A 15,609-nucleotide genomic window follows, 5' to 3' on the forward strand; every position below is an offset into this window, starting at 1 on the left:
GGGACACCGCGGGGGGGGGGGGGGCGGGGGGGGGCGGGCCGGGCCGGGGCCGGTCCCGCCGGTTCGAGAAAGCTCCGGGGCCGGAGCGGGGCGGACCCGCCGCGGTCGATAAATAGGGGCGGGCGGGGGCGGGCGACCGCGGCGGAGTTCGCCAGGGCGGCCGGGGTGCAGGTACCGCTCCCTTCCCCTTTCCCTTCCCCTATTCCCTTCCCCTATTCCCTTCCCCTATTCCCTTCCCCTATTCCCTTTCCCTCTCCTTTCCCCTCTCCCTTCCCCTATTCCCTCTCCCTCTCCCTTCCCCTATTCCCTCTCCTTTCCCTTCCCCTATTCCCTCTCCCTTCCCTCTCCCTTCCCCTATTCCCTTCCCTCTCCCTTCCCCTATTCCCTCTCCTTTCCCTCTCCCTTCCCTTCCCCCTATTCCCTCTCCCTTCCCTTCCCCTATTCCCTTCCCCTCTCCCTTCCCCTATTCCCTCTCCCTTCCCTCTCCCTTCCCCTATTCCCTTCCCTCTCCCTTCCCCTATTCCCTTCCCCACCACGCAATGAGTTCTGGCCGGTCTCAGCCACTGCTGGAAGCCCCCCCGGCCCTGGCTGGGGTGCAGTGGGGTGGGAGGGATGGGGGCTTCATGTCCAGTTTGGGGGTGCAAGCCCATGCCTGGGGGACAGCCAAGGGGGGGGGCACAGGCACCCCTGGTGGCGGGGGACCCGCTGTGGGGCACCCCGGGGTGCCCCCCCCCCTCGCCCCAGGCCGTGCCGGAGGAGGTGATGCAGCGGGAGGATGCTTGGCCTCTGCGGGCAGGAGTTTCCCACAATGCCCCGGGCCGGGCGGGATGGAGCTGGGCCGGGATGGGGGGGGGTTGTTTGGGGGGCAGCAGTGGGGGAGGGGGGGGGGGGGGGCAGCAGTGCAGGGGGTGGACACAGCAGCGCGGGGGGGAGGGGGGGCTGGAGCCCCATTGCACAACCCCAGGGGGGCTGGCGACCCCCAGGCCGAGGGGGGGGGACATCTCGCGGGGTGGGGGGCGGGGGCCGAGGGGGGGGGGGGCTGCGGTGCCTATCGCTGCCCACCCCTGCCTGCAGCTGGCAGGAGCCCAGCCCTGTCTCAGCCCCTTCCCCCCCCCCCCCAGCCCTTCTCCATCCCCTCGGGGGGGGGCTGGGGGAGAAGAAAGGCAGCGCTGGCTCCCGCGGGGTGTGTGTGTGTGGGGGGGAAAATCCGTGCCCGGTCACCGTCTTGGCCGCCCGCCCCGCCTGGCCCCGGGCCTGGGGCTTGTTTGTCCCGCAGGCAGGCGGGGAGGGGGGGGGGGGGGGGGGGGACGGGACACGGGGGCGGGGGGGTGGTGACAGGGCTCCGTACCCCCCCCCCCCCCCCCCAACCCCGGCCAGGGCTGCGAGGGGAACCCTACTGCCCAGGGACACCCCCCCCCGCATCCCCCCGGGTACCGCTCAACCATGGCTGTGTCCCCAAAATCGTGCCGGGGGGGGGGGGGGGGGGACGACGACACGACACACACAGAGTGGTGACTCAGAGCCCCGTGTCTGCGGGGCGGGGGGGGGGGGGCCAGATCCTGCTCTGAGCGCGCCCCCCCCCCCCCCCCCCCCCCCGGCTCTGCCTGCGCAGGCAGCTGCCTGCGGGACGGGACCATGGCGCGGCTGCTGCTCCCGCTGCTCGGCCTCCTCCTCCTCGGCGGGGGGGGGCAGGCCCTCGTCCCCCCCAGCGAGCTCAAGCGTGAGTGGGGGGCTGCCTGGGGGGGGGGGGCGGACACACACACACAGCCCGGGTGGGTGCCGTGGGGCTGGGGGTGGGGTGGGGGGGCGCAGGGGGCCTGGCAGCACCGTGCCCAGGGCAGGGAGATGCAGGACCCCCAGGCTAGTGGGGGGGGGGGAGGTTTTCATTTTGGGGGGAGGGGGGTGTTGTTCCCTGCAGGGACGGGTGGGGGGAGTGCTGTACCTATGGGGGAGGGGGCACGGCATCATCCCTGGGGGGCTGGATGGGGGGGGACACAATATCATCCTGTGTGGGGGCGGTATGGGGGAATGGCATCATTCCTGAAGGGCTGGATGGGGGGGGGGGCATGGCATCGTTCCGAGGGGGGGGCTGGATCAGGGGGCACAGCATCATCCCTGGGAGGACATGGCGGGGGGGGAATGACACAGCATCATCCCTGGGGGGCTGGATTTTGGGGGGAGGGGGGGAGGCACAGCATCATCCTGGGGGGGCTGGGGGAGGGCACGGCATCATCTCTGGGGGGGGCTGGATGTGGGGGTGCACAGCATCATCCCTGGGGGGGCTGGATTGGGGGGGCACAGCATCATTCCATAGGGGACACGGCGTCATCCCGTGGGGGGGTCTGGCACAGCATCATCCCTGGGGGGGCTGGGGGAGGGCACGGCATCGTTTCTGGGGGGGGCCGGATGTGGGGGGCACAGCATCATTTCATGGGGGGCCACAGCACCCTCGCGATGGGGTGGGGGGTTGGGGCTGGATGCTTTTTTTTGGGGGGGGGGGAGGTTATAAAGGAAGATCCAGCCCCTGGTGACCCCCCAGGGCCGGGCACGGCGAGAGGCGGTGTGGGGACAGCACAGCCCCACGGCCCCCCCCACGGCCCCGGCACGGTGCCATTCCTTGGGGGGCAGCTGGGGGACTCCTGGGCAGCGCCGCCCAAATACTGGGGGGCGAGGTTTTTGGGTCACTTTTCTTGAGTTCTGGGAACTGGGAACGAGCAAAGAGGAGGCAGCACCCACAAATATCTGCGTGCGGTGGGGGTGGGGGTGGTGGTGGGGGGTCCCACTGCCCCCCGCTCCCCCCCCGCCCCACCGGGAGCGGCCGGCCGAGGGATGCTCTTCCCCCCCCCTGCAGAGATGTCGGCAGCCGGCAGCAAATACATCGACACGGAGGTGGAAAACGCCATCAACGGGGTGAAGCAGATGAAGACCCTCATGGACAAAACCAGCAAGGAGCACCAGGCCATCCTGCAGACGCTGGAGGAGACCAAGAGGAGGAAGGAGGTGGGTGAGGATGAGGAGGGGGCTGGCCCCTGGGCAGCCCGAGGGCTCTGGGGGATGCGGTACCCGGGGTGTGTGGGCCCGGGGAGGGGTGGGATGCCCTGGGGGCTGGGGATGTGGGTCCCAAGAGGGGTGGGATGCCCTCGAATGTGGGTCCTGGAGGGGTGGGATGCCCTCGGAGCTGGGGATGTGGGTCCAGGGAGGGGTGGGATGCCCTTGAATGTGGGTCCTGGAGGGGTGGGATGCCCTCGGAGCTGGGGATGTGGGTCCCAGGACGGGTGGGATGCCCTGGGAGCTGGGGATGTGGGTCCCAAGAGGGGTGGGATGCCCTCAGATGTGGGTCCTGGAGGGGTGGGATGCCCTCAGAGCTGGGGATCTGGGCCCAGGGAGGGGTGGGATGCCCTCGAATGTGGGTCCTGGAGGGGTGGGATGCCCTGGGGGCTGGGGATGTGGGTCCCGGAGGGGTAGGATGCCCTCAGAACTGGGGATGTGGGTCCGGGGAGGGGTGAGATGCCCTCGAATGTGGATCTTGGAGAGATGGGATGCCCTCAGAGCTGGGAATGTGGGTCCCAGGAGGGGTGGGATGCCCTTGGAGCTGGGGATGTGGGCCCCAGGAGGGGTGGGACGCCCTTAAATGTGGGTCCCAGAGGGGTGGGATGCCCTCGGGGCTGGGGATGTGGGTCCCAAGAGGGATGGGATGCCCTCGAATGTGGGTCCCAGGACGGGTGGGATGCCCTCGGAGCTGGGGATATGGGTCCCAGGACAGGTGGGATGCCCTTGAATGTGGGTCCTGGAGGGGTGGGATGCTCTCGGAGCTGGGGATGTGGGTCCCGGAGGGGTGGGATGCCCTGGGGGCTGGATGCGGGCGCCTTGCAGGAGGCGGTGGAGCTGGCGCGGGAGAAGGAGCAGCAGCTGGCGGGGCGGCAGGAGGTGTGCAACGAGACGATGCTGGCGCTCTGGGAGGAATGCAAGCCCTGCCTCAAGCAGACCTGCATGCGCTTCTACTCCCGCACCTGCCACAGCGGCTCCGGGCTGGTGGGGCGGCAGGTGAGTGGGGTGCCCCGTCTCCCCCCCATATCCCCACCTGCCGAAACACCGGAGGGGGGGAATTCACCCTAATCCCACTTCCCTGCCCGGCAGCTGGAGGAATTCCTCAACCATTCCTCCCCCTTCTCCATCTGGGTGAACGGGGAGCGCATCGACTCGCTGCTGGAGCGGGACCAGCGGCAGGAGCGGCAGCTGGAGGACCTGGAGGAACGTTTCGGTTTGCTGGAGGACGGGGTGGATGACATCTTCCAGGACAGCACCCAAGTCTACGGCCGCATGTACCCCTTCTTCCGACCCCCCTTCGGCGCCTTCCGCGAGGCTTTCCGCCCCCCCGTCCAGCACGTCCGCCTCTTCCCCCGCGGCGGGAGGTTTTCCCGGGAGCTGCATCCCTTCTTCCAGCATCCCTACCACGGCTTCCACCGCCTCTTCCAGCCCCTCTTCGAGATGACGCAGCGGATGCTGGAGGAGGCGCAGGGCGGCTGGGAGCACCCGCTGGGCGCCTTCGCCCCAGGTAGGGCCCTCGCCGTGGGCTGGGCGGGGGGGGACCGTGGGCTCCCCAGATTTGGCTGGAAGTGGCAATTTTACCTCCAGGTTTCCCGACAATCCCCCCCGCCCCCCCTTCTCATTAGGGGGCGAGTGCCTTTGGGAGGATGAGCTCAACCCTAATACGAGACATCAGAGAATCCCCACGGGAGCCCAGGCATCACAGGCTCCGCTGTTTGCGGAGCTGGGCTGGGTTTTTTTTTTGGGTTTCCCCCTTTCTTAAATCTTTCCCTTTCCCTCTTAAATCTTGGCTGCCGGCGCCGCCGCCCTCCCGGGAAGGTGTTTGTTTTGGGCTGGCAGCGCCGGTGCCGTCACCGTCTGCCACCGCGGCCCTGGCTACGAATCCAGGGTGGCCAAAATTCCTGGGAAAAAGCGTTTTTATGTCCACCCCCCCATGGCGTGGGCCGGGGCCGGCCCTGCAGCTGTGGCCAGGGTTGGGGGGGGGGTCTGTAGTGCTTCCCCCCTTCCCAGCCCCGGGGCGTTTCGGGGTGCTGAGGCCGGGCTGGGCTCTCCGCAGAGTCCCGTAACTCCAGCGACGAGCGCATGGTGTGTCGGGAGATCCGGAGAAACTCGGCCGGCTGCCTGCGGATGCGGGATGAGTGCGAGAAGTGCCGGGAGATCCTCGCCGTGGGTGAGCCGGGCACCCCGGGATGGGGGCACCCCGGGATGGGGGACCTGGGATGGGGCACCCCGGGATGGGGACCATGCCGGGGGAGGGACACACATAGGGGATGAGACGTAAGGGGGTGCAGGAACCAGGGAAACGAGATGTTGTGGGGCGCAAGGGGGCGCAGGAACCAGGGGGATGAGATGCTGTGGGGTGCAAAGGGGTGCAGGCAGTGGGGGCGATGGCATGAGACGCAGTGGGGCGCTGTGGGGTGCGGGCACTGGGATGAGGGGCGAGGGGATGAGATGCTGTGGGGTGCAGGCACTAGGGATGGGGGGATGAGACGCTGTGGGGTGCAAAGGGGGTGCAGGCACCGGAGGTGGGGGGATGAGAGGTGAAGGGGTGCAAGGGGCTGCAGGAATTGGCGGAATGCGACGCTGTGGGGCGCAAGGGGGTGCAGGCACCAGGAACCAGGGGGATGAGATGCTGTGGGGTGCAAGGGGGTGCAGGCAGCGGGGCCGGGGGGGACAAGATGCAGTGGGGGGCCAAGGGGGTGCGGGCACCAGGTGGAGGGGATGAGTTGCAATGGGGTGCAAGGGGATGCAGGCAGCGGGGACAAGGGGATGAGATGCTGTGGGGCGCAAGGGGGTGCAGGGGCTGGGACTGGGGGGATGAGATGCTGTGGGGTGCAAGGGGGTGCAGGGGCTGGGACTGGGGGGATGAGATGCTGTGGGGTGCAAGGGGGTGCAGGGGCTGGGACTGGGGGGATGAGATGCTGTGGGGCGCAAGGGGGTACAGGCACGGGTGGCGGGGGGGATGAGATGCAAGGGGGTGCAGGCACCAGGGGTGGGGGGATGAGGTGCGATGGGGTGCAAGGGGGTGCAGGCAGTGGGACCAGGGGGATGAGACGTGGGGAGGTGTAAACGGGTGCAGGCAGCGGGACGGGGGGGACGAGATACAGAGGGGTGCAAAGGGGGGGCAGGCAACGGGGACGATGGCATGAGATACTGTGGGGTGCAAGGGGGTGCAGGGGCTGGGACCGGGGGGATGAGATGCTGTGGGGTGCCGAGGGGGTGCAGGGACCGGGGGGGGGATGAGATGCGATGGGGGGTGCAAGGGGGTGCGGGCACTGGGATGAGGGGCGAGGGGATGAGATGCTGTGGGGTGCAGGCACTAGGGATGGGGGGATGAGACGCTGTGGGGTGCAAAGGGGGTGCAGGCACCGGGGGTGGGGGGATGAGAGGTGAAGGGGTGCAAGGGGCTGCAGGAATTGGCGGAATGCGATGCTGTGGGGCGCAAGGGGGTGCAGGCACCAGGAACCAGGGGGATGAGATGCTGTGGGGTGCAAGGGGGTGCAGGCAGCGGGGCCGGGGGGGACAAGATGCAGTGGGGGGCCAAGGGGGTGCGGGCACCAGGTGGAGGGGATGAGTTGCAATGGGGTGCAAGGGGATGCAGGCAGCGGGGACAAGGGGATGAGATGCTGTGGGGCGCAAGGGGGTGCAGGGGCTGGGACTGGGGGGATGAGATGCTGTGGGGCACAAGGGGGTGCAGGGGCTGGGACTGGGGGGATGAGATGCTGTGGGGCGCAAGGGGGTACAGGCACGGGTGGCGGGGGGGATGAGATGCAAGGGGGTGCAGGCACCAGGGGTGGGGGGATGAGGTGCGATGGGGTGCAAGGGGGTGCAGGCAGTGGGACCAGGGGGATGAGACGTGGGGAGGTGTAAAGGGGTGCAGGCAGCGGGACGGGGGGGACGAGATACAGAGGGGTGCAAAGGGGGGGCAGGCAACGGGGACGATGGCACGAGATACTGTGGGGTGCAAGGGGGTGCAGGGGCTGGGACCGGGGGGATGAGATGCTGTGGGGTGCAAGGGGGTGCAGGGACCGGGACCGGGGGGATGAGATGCTGTGGGGTGCCGAGGGGGTGCAGGGACCGGGGGGGGATGAGATGCGATGGGGGGTGCAAGGGGGTGCGGGCACTGGGATGAGGGGCGAGGGGATGAGATGCTGTGGGGTGCAGGCACTGGGGCCGGGGGGATGAGGTGCTGTGGGGTGCCGAGGGGGGGCAGGCACCAGGGGCTGGGGCGATGAGATGCAGAGGGGTGCAAAGGGGTGCAGGGACCAGGGCAGGGTGATGAGATGCGATGGGGGGTGCGAGGTGGGGGGCGGGCACTGGGATGAGGGGCGGGGGGATGAGATGTCGTAGGGTGCCGAGGGGGTGCAGGCACCACGGCGAGGGGGTGCAGGCAGTGGGAGCAGGGGACGAGCTGCGGTGGGGCGCGAGGGGATGCAGGCAGCGGGGCTGGGCGGATGAGATGCTGTGGGGTACCCCGGGGGTGAGCCCTGACCCCCCAAACCCCCCCCCTGTTGCCCCCTAACCCCTTCCCGCAGACTGCTGGCAGACGGACCCCGCGCAGAGCCAGCTGCGGGAGCAGCTGGAGGACGCCCTGCGCCTGGCCGAGCGCTTCACCCGCCGCTACGACGACCTCCTGCGCTCCTTCCAGGCCGAGATGCTCAACACCAGCAGCCTCCTGGACCAGCTCAACCACCAGTTCGGCTGGGTCTCCCGCCTGGCCAACCTCACCCAAGCCCCCGACGGCTTCCTCCAGGTCACCACGGTGAGTCCCGCAGGCTTCCAGTCCCCCGTGTCGTCCCCGTCCCCCCACCCCCCCTCCCCCAAACAGGGCTGACAGCCACCAAAAGTGGGTCAGGGGGAGAAAGAGGCGATTGTGTGCCCGACCAGGCGCTTTTCGGGCACAATAGCCGGCCGCGGGGCCGGCTGCCAGGGCGAGGGGGCCAGCGCGGGGGGCTAGCCCGGCTCTCCCTGCTTTATGCCTGTCCCCCCAACCCCCGCCACCTCCCGCCGTATCTTCCAGGTCCTTTCCAAGGCTCCCAACCCCGACGACCCCTCGGCCCCCCCCGACACGCAGGTGACGGTGCAGCTCTTCGATTCGGAGCCGCTGTCCCTCACCGTGCCGGGGGACATCTCCTGGGACGACCCTCGCTTCATGGAGATGGTGGCCGAGCAGGCGCTTCGGCACTACAAGCAAAATACCATGTGAGTCCGGGACACCCCCCCATCCCCCCCCCACCGCCAATCCCCACGGCAGGGCTCGGGGCTGGGGGGGGCCATGCCGCGGCTGCTGACCCCCTCCATCCTTCCTCCAGCAGAGAGTAGCCGGGCGATGCCCCCCGCCACCGCCGCAGCCCCGCCAAACCCCCTCCCCGTACCGGGGGAAGGTGTGTGGGGGGGTCAAACGCCGCTACCACAGACAAACCCCCCCCCCCCAGCCGCTGCTGGGGTCCCACCGCGGGCCCCAACCAAACAGAAAATAAAGGTAGAGTCGAACAGGCCAACCGCGCTCTCCTCCGCATCTTTGGGATACGCTTCCCCCCCACCCCCGTCTCAAAAAAAGCAAATAAAGGTTGCAAAAAGCAGTGGATATTGCAAAACGGGGAGGGGGGAAGCCAAGAACTTGCTCCCCCCCACCCCCAACCAGCAAGAGCCCCCCACGAGGACGCTGGGGCTCGCCGCCTTCTCCCACACCCCATGTGAAAGGGGTCTGGGGTCTCTCCCTGCTTCGGGGACACCGAGGAGCACGGCCACCCCCCCGGGGACAGGGGGAGCTCAACCCCCCGCCTCCTGGTGGGGCCAGCAGGGACCCTGGGCGGGGGGGCCAGACCCCATCCCCCAGCCCCGCTGGCACCCCACGTCGCCCCCAGGACCGGCACAGACACCCAGGGAGCGCGCCGGGGGCAGATGTGCTTTATTGGGGGGAGACGCAGGTCGGGGAGCAGGGGGGCCAGCCCCAGCCCCACACCACACCATCCCCCCCCCCCAGCCCCTTGGGAACAGGGGCAGAAGCTGCCATTTCTTCCCCCCGGCTCCAGCAGCCGGCTGCGGGGGGGCCGTTCCCCATGGGGAAGGGCAGGCACAGCCTCGCCATCCCCTCCCGCGGCGGGGCAGGGGAGAGGATTTTCCAGCAGGACGGTGACCGATGGCACCGTCCCCATCCCCTCCCGAGGAGGGCAGGATCCGGGGATATAAACCCCGGGGGGCCAAGCGGGACACGGGGACAGCGTGGCGGGGCCGGGGGGGGTGCTCAGCTCTCGCCGTTGTTGATGGCCGTGCTCTCCCCGCGCAGCAAAGCCTCCCGTTCGGCCGCCCCGCCGCTCTCCTCCCGCTGCCGGGGCAGGAGGGCGAGCAGGGGCCGGTGCAGGCCGTTGTAAAGAGCGGCACCCGTCAGCAGCACCCCAAAGCCCAAGATCTCCAGGCCGTGGAAGGTCTCCCAGCCCACGGCCAAGCTGACGGCCCAGATGACGAGGGTGCGGAGGCTGTCCAGCACCATGCGGGTGGTGGCGCTGATCTCCTTGGTGACGCTGATGCCGGCGAAGTTGAAGAAGGCGATGCTGCTGATGTTCCCCAGCAGCGCCAGGGCGATGAGGGGCCGGTGGCCGATCTGGCAGAAGGCGTCGAGGGCGTCTTCCAGCGTCCGCCGAGGGTTCCCGCTGAAGCCGCCCGCCGGGATGTAGTACATGGGCACCATCAGCAGGGCCAGGATGATGAAGCCGAAGAAACCTGGGTGCGAGCGGGTGTCAGATGGGTGCTGGCTCCAAGAACCACCCAGGGCTGCCTGTTCCCCTGCCCTGGAGGGGTTCAAGGCCAGGTTGGCCGGGGCTTGGAGCAACCTGGGCTGGTGGGAGGTGTCCCTGCCCAGGGCAGGGGGTGCCACTGGGTGATGCTTACGGTCCCTTCCCACCCAAACCAGTCTGTGATTCTACAATTCCATGATCCCCCCCTTGGCTAACCCTCCCTGCCCCATGGGACCCAAACCCCCTTTGCAGCCTGCGATCCCCCCCCATGGCACAAAGCAGCCCCCCACAGGCTGGGTTTGCAGCCCCCCCGAAAGCTCAGCCCCCCCCCGCCCCGAGCCGACATCACGACAGACCTTCGGTGCCGACGGCCCGCAGCGGGTGCACGTCGTGCTTGTAGACAAACTTCTCCTCCAGCACCATCTGGATGGCGACGATCACCTGCGCCATGATGATGAGCAGGTCACCTGCGGGGAGAGGAGAGGGGAGGGAAGGGGAAAGGAGGGAGAGGAGAAGGGAAGGAAGGGGAGAGAGAAGGGAAGGAAAAGAGGGAGAGGGGAAGGGAAAGAAAGCAGGGAGAGGGGAAGGGACGGAAGGGGAGAGAGAAGGGAAGGGAAGGAAAGGAGGGAGAGGAGAGGGGAAAGGAAGAAGGGAGAGGAGAAAGGGGGAGAGGAGAAGGGAAAGGAAGGAAAGGAGGGAGAGGAGAAGGGAAGGGAAGGAAAGGAGGGAGAGGAGAAGGGAAGGGAAGGAAAGGAGGGAGAGGAGAAGGGAAGGGAAGGAAAGGAGGGAGAGGAGAAGGGAAGGGAAGAAGGGAGAGGAGAAAGGGGAGAGGAGAAGGGAAGGAAAGGGGGAGAGGAGAAGGGAAGGAAGTGGGGAGAGGAGAAGGGAAAGGAAGGAAAGGAGGGAGAGGAGAAGGGAAGGGAAGGAAAGGAGGGAGAGGAGAAGGGAAGGGAAGGAAAGGAGGGAGAGGAGAAGGGAAGGGAAGAAGGGAGAGGAGAAAGGGGAGAGGAGAAGGGAAGGAAGTGGGGAGAGAAGGGTAAGGAAGGAAGGAGAGGAGAAGGGAAAGGAAGGAAAGGAGGGAGAGGAGAAGGGAAAGGAAGGAAAGGAGGGAGAGGAGAAGGGAAGGGAAGGAAAGGAGAGGAGAAGGGAAAGGAAGAAGGGAGAGGAGAAAGGGAAGAGGAGAAGGGAAGGAAGTGGGGAGAGAAGGGAAAGGAAGGAGGAAGAGGAGAAGGGAAAGGAAGGAGGAAGAGGAGAAGGGAAAGAAAGGAGGAAGAGGAGAAGGGAAAGGAAGGAGGAAGAGGAGAAGGGAAAGGAAGGAGGAAGAGGAGAAGGGAAAGGAAGGGGAGAGGCTGAGCTCCCTGTCCCCCTACCCACTGGACGGGCAGCGCAGTGCAGCTGTGCCTGGGGAGCCCCGCACATGCCCGGGGAGGGGCTTATTCCCCCCCCTGCCTCGCCGTGGCCATCCCGCCTCCCCCAAGGGCCACCACGTACCGGTTATGACCTCGCTGAGCTTGTGTTTCTGGTCGTGGGAGCTGTGCAGGTCAGCCAGCCCCACCACCACCAGCCCCACGATGGTGACCAGGATGCCCAGCCACTGGCTCAGCTCCAGCCTGCGGCCCAGGAAGGCCACGGAGAGGAGCCCGGTGAAGATGATGACGGACCCTCGCAGCATCTGGAAGCTGGAGGCGCTGGTCATGTTCAAGGCTGCGCGGGGGGGAGAGAGACAGACCCATGAGTCGCGTGTGCTGCCGGAGCTAACGCCACCGCCCCTCTGCTTAACGGTCTGCTGCAGTAATTAAGAGCAGATCAGCGATTAACGGGAGGAAGGGGCAGCGACACTGTCCCCTAGGACTCCTAGAGCTGGCAGCAGGGAGGCTCGCGCCAAGACGCAGCCCCACGGGAACGCTGTGCCCCCCGAGGAACACGGCTCACTGAGCCCTGCCACAACTCGTTACATGGGTGGGGAGCGTTTGCTCAGACCCCTCTCGCCGGCTGCATGGTCATCGCCCCCCCAGAACTGAACGCACCACGGAATCCTGCAGCCCGACAGCCACATCCGACCCCAGGGATGGGGCAAGGAGGGGGGACGGAGGCAGCGTCCCGGTCCCCAGCACTTACCCACGTACATGATGCTGGTCCCAGTCATGTCGCAGAGGGCGGGGGGCAGGAAGAGCAGGGGGCTGAAGGGCTGCGACGGGGCCATGCTGGGCTCCGGCCTCCGCCGATCCCTCCACACCAGCAGGTAAAACACCCCCAGGCAGGAAAATTCACCCAGGAACATGCCCACGGCCTGCGGGAGAGGCGGGTGAGGGGGGTGGCCCTGCCGGCAGGACCCATCCTGCCCCGGGACAGGGACACTCACCTGCAGGAAGGGGTGCTGGAAGCTGTGCTCCTCCGTCCCGCCGCAGCCGGCCGCGCTGAAGTTATCGGCCCACCTACGAGGCAGAGGAGAGGGTGGTGGTTAGAGCAGGGGGGTGTGGGGAGCCCCAGCGCACCCCCGGAGCCAGCCCAGGGCCACCGGCCCCCCTGAGGTGACGGCTCCGGGGACAGGACACCCATGGGGAAGGAGAGACACGGCTGCCCTGACTTGACAGCAGCTCCTGGCCCGGCTCCCAGCCCTGAGTGACAGGCAGGGAAACGGACACCGCTGTGTCACACAGCACCGCGATCCGGTGTCCCCGCGCCCATCGCTGCCGGCACACGCGGCCGGAGCCGGCCAGGCAGCACTGTCACCTCCCCGGGAGACCAGGACAGCACGGTAGGGGGGGTCATCCCGACCCCTTCCTTCCTTCCTGTGTCACCGTCCTTGAAGACTTGGGGGCTACAGGACACATGGCCCATAAAAGATGCTGGAAACCAGGCTGGGGGGCAGCAGCTCTCCCGGTTTTGGGGCACAACCCCCCTTTTTTGTGTATCCAAACAGCAGAGGGCAACGCTGGACGAACAGAGGCTGTGGCACAGGTTCCCACGGCCCGTTTTGGGGAGGATCTCCCCTCTTTAGGAACCATCCGCAACGGGAGGGGACCCCAGCCCCTTGGTGTCCGGCTGCCTGCCCCCAGGACACCCTGAGACGGGCAGGGAAGGCACCCAACTCCCCTCCGGCAGCTTTTTGCTGACGCTGAGCGGCCGCGGAGCTGCTGAGCTGGGGGAAATGGGGCGCGAGCGGAGGCCAGGGCAATTCCCAGCAAGTGTCTCGCCACCCGGCGAGGGGCTTTTCCGCCAGGCCAGCAAGATTTCAGCATGAGTCAGCCCCGGGCGACACGCTACAGCCCCTCCGCCACGGGCCAGCGCCGGTCCCTGTGTTGCAAGAGGCTTTGCCGGGCCACACACGGGTCTCGTGAGCTGGCCGAGAGCTCGGTGCCACCCCCCGGCTCTGCTCTGCCCCGCGGCGGTTCCGTGCCTCAGTTTCCACCCGCCCCGGGGACCTCGGTCTGCTGTGTGTGTCACCGGGGCCAGCTGGAGCTTGGCCACCTGGTGAAACCCCGCTGATGCCCACGCGTCTGCCTGGAGGCACCGGAACGAGCCGGCCGGGCAGGTCTGCCTTGTCCGGGCGACTCTTGGGAACACCGTCCTCATCCTCGTCCTCATCCTCGCTGCGAGGGCCGGGAGCACCCCAGGGCGCCGTCGGTGGGAAGGGGCTCAATCCAGCCCCCGCCTGGCCTTTGGGGCGAGCTGGAGCGCAGAGGGGTGCAGGGGTCCTGGTTTTGGGGGGGGGGCACTCGCACAGCTCCTCCCCAGCACCCATGGCGGGGGACCCGCACCCCTCGGCAGCACCCAAAGAGGGCTGGAGACACCCCCGGCCACGCAGCCCCCCCTTCCTCCCCCATCACCAGGAGCTGTGACCCCTAAGCAGCAGCAGCCCCGGTCTCCATGGGGCACCCCACAACCCCCCAGTGCAACGGCAGCCCCCCCAGATCTGGAGGGGGGGCACGGGGCAGGTCCTAGGCCTCTGCCCAACACAACCTGGGCCGCGACGCGGCCCGGGGCGGCCCCCCAGGTCCCACATGGGGCTGGGGGTGCCGTGGGGAGGGGGGGACCTGGAGCCCACCCCGGGGTGCGACACCCCCGCAGCTTCGGGAAGATCAACGCTGGGATGGAAGGAGGGGACGGGGGCCCTGAAGACCGGGCTCCGACACGCCGGGGGAAACGCCTAAGGGGGGGGGGGGGGTGACAGGCCGCCCTGAGGCCCGGGAGGGCCCCGGTGGGCCCAGCCCCAGGCCCAAGCTGGGGCCGTGTCCGCCGCCAGCCCCCGGGGGTGCGGGTCTCCCCCAGCCGCCGGGAGGACTCACTTGGCCGCCAAGGTGTTGATGGAGCCGGTGAGCAGCATGAGGGCGGCCAGGCCCAACTGGTACCGGGACCAGGCCATGGCCCCGCCGCCGCCACCGCCACCGCCACCGCCTCCCGCCGCCTCCCGCCCTGCACCGGGGCCGCCGCCGCACGGACACGCCCCGCGCCCGCATGGCCACGCCCCCCGCCGCCACGGACACGCCCCCTGGTGAGTCACGCTCCGCCCCGATTGGCCCCGCTCCGCCCCGCAGCCTGTAACCACGCCCACACGGGCACATGACCACGCCCCCAGCCTGTAAACCACGCCCACCGGCCAGCGTGGCCCCGCCCCCGCCGAGCTGCCGGGGCACGGGCCCTGTGCGCCGCCCCGGGGCTGCCGATGCCGGTGGGTCCTGTGCCGGTACTGCCGGTCCCGGTGCCGCCTGTCCCGGTGCTGATAGCTGTCCCGGGGCTGGCTGTGCCGGGGCTGCCTGTCCCGGTGCTGCCGGTCCCGGTGCTGATAGCTGTCCCGGGACTGGCTGTGCCGGGGCTGCCGGTCCCGGTGCCGCCTGTCCCGGTGCTGATAGCTGTCCCGGGGCTGGCTGTGCCGGTGCTGCCGGTCCCGGTGCCGCCTGTCCCGGTGCTGATAGCTGTCCCGGGGCTGGCTGTGCCGGTGCCGCCTGTCCCGGTGGTGGCTGTCCCGGTGGTGGCTGTGCCGGTGCTGCCTGTCCCGGTGCCGCCGGTCCCGGTGCTACCAGTACCGGTGCTGGCTGTCGCGGGGCTGGCTGTGGCGAGGCTGCCGGTCTCGGGACTGGCTGTGTCAGTGCTGCTGGTCCCGGTGCTCCCTGCCCCGGTGCCACCTGTCCCGGCGGGCCCTGTGCTGGTGCTGCTGGTCCCGGTGCCACCTGCCCGGTGGGCCCTGTCTGTTAAAGAATTTCAGTACTCGGTGGGTACCTCTGGGTTTGCTTTATTAACAGCTCAGAGTTGGTCCCTCACCTCAGTGAGTGGCGAAGTCTGACAAGGAATAATCTCATATATATATACGTATATACGGTTAAAACAATCACGTACTTGGCGTTTCTGTCCAAGAGGGTCTGGGTGTTCCCTTATGGCTTTTCAGTTCCCTATTCTTTAGTAATTTCAAAAGTCCATACAATTCCTCTGCCTCGGGTGATTCTTCATCGTCTCGTTCCAGTTCTCCTTTTGTTGTTCTCTCCAGGCAGGGTTATCCCGGGCAGGGCAAGGATATCCCAGGCAGAGGTAGCCCGGGCAGGGTTAGTCCACGCAGCAGTAGCCCAGGCAGGGCAGGGGGTAGCCCTGTGGAGCTGCCCAGTGCAGCTCACTGGCATGGTTTGTGGTCACCACAGTCTCTTGTCTTCTTCAAACAATCTTTACCTGTAGGATTCTTGGAAACTTAAGCCATTCTATTAATTACATGCTTTAGTCTATGTCTATTTTTGAATGCCCGACCTTTTCCAAGTTAATCGCTTATTTCCTATTATTCTGTCTTATGCCTGCTATCTACATTCGCTGTTCCGTTGACTCGGCCTGACTGGGT

At 67.8% G+C, this 15,609-nt stretch overlaps 2 protein-coding genes across 3 annotated transcripts; one reads left to right on the forward strand and one right to left on the reverse strand.

Moving 5' to 3' along the window:
- The first annotated feature begins 60 nt into the window (after positions 1-60).
- On the forward strand, positions 61-8,549 carry CLU (clusterin). 2 transcript variants are annotated; one of them, XM_074582207.1, is made up of 9 exons: positions 61-171; positions 1,613-1,720; positions 2,852-3,000; positions 3,874-4,044; positions 4,138-4,555; positions 5,105-5,218; positions 7,584-7,810; positions 8,069-8,250; positions 8,364-8,549. In XM_074582207.1, exons 2-9 carry the CDS (start codon positions 1,636-1,638, stop codon positions 8,368-8,370), a joined length of 1,353 nt encoding a protein of 450 aa, XP_074438308.1. In that variant the 5' UTR covers positions 61-171; positions 1,613-1,635; the 3' UTR covers positions 8,371-8,549. The 2 variants fall into 2 exon arrangements, with proteins under 2 accessions (XP_074438308.1, XP_074438306.1); XM_074582205.1 differs by having other exon boundaries at positions 83-171; positions 8,361-8,549.
- Positions 8,550-8,942: 393 nt separating this feature from the next.
- SLC35F6 (solute carrier family 35 member F6) lies at positions 8,943-14,224 on the reverse strand. Its single transcript, XM_074582208.1, has 6 exons — positions 14,075-14,224; positions 12,148-12,220; positions 11,904-12,075; positions 11,277-11,489; positions 10,142-10,252; positions 8,943-9,771 (listed from the first exon to the last, which is right to left on the reverse strand). Exons 1-6 carry the CDS (start codon positions 14,149-14,151, stop codon positions 9,296-9,298), a joined length of 1,122 nt encoding a protein of 373 aa, XP_074438309.1. The 5' UTR covers positions 14,152-14,224; the 3' UTR covers positions 8,943-9,295.
- Between the last annotated feature and the right edge of the window lie 1,385 nt (positions 14,225-15,609).

This window comes from Larus michahellis, chromosome 3 (genome assembly GCF_964199755.1).
Source record: "Larus michahellis chromosome 3, bLarMic1.1, whole genome shotgun sequence".
Lineage (NCBI taxonomy): Eukaryota > Metazoa > Chordata > Aves > Charadriiformes > Laridae > Larus > Larus michahellis.

Coding starts and splice junctions, on each gene's coding strand:
- SLC35F6 (XM_074582208.1), bottom strand. CDS start 14,151: ATGGCCTGGTCCCGGTACCAGTTGGGCCTGGCCGCCCTCATGCTGCTC. Junction 12,076..12,147: donor TCCAGCACCCCTTCCTGCAG/GTGAGTGTCCCT, acceptor CCTCTCCCGCAG/GCCGTGGGCATGTTCCTGGG. Junction 9,772..10,141: donor GCGGGCCGTCGGCACCGAAG/GTCTGTCGTGAT, acceptor GCTCGCACCCAG/GTTTCTTCGGCTTCATCATC.
- CLU (XM_074582205.1), top strand. CDS start 1,636: ATGGCGCGGCTGCTGCTCCCGCTGCTCGGCCTCCTCCTCCTCGGCGGG. Junction 3,001..3,873: donor AGACCAAGAGGAGGAAGGAG/GTGGGTGAGGAT, acceptor GGCGCCTTGCAG/GAGGCGGTGGAGCTGGCGCG. Junction 7,811..8,068: donor GCTTCCTCCAGGTCACCACG/GTGAGTCCCGCA, acceptor CGTATCTTCCAG/GTCCTTTCCAAGGCTCCCAA.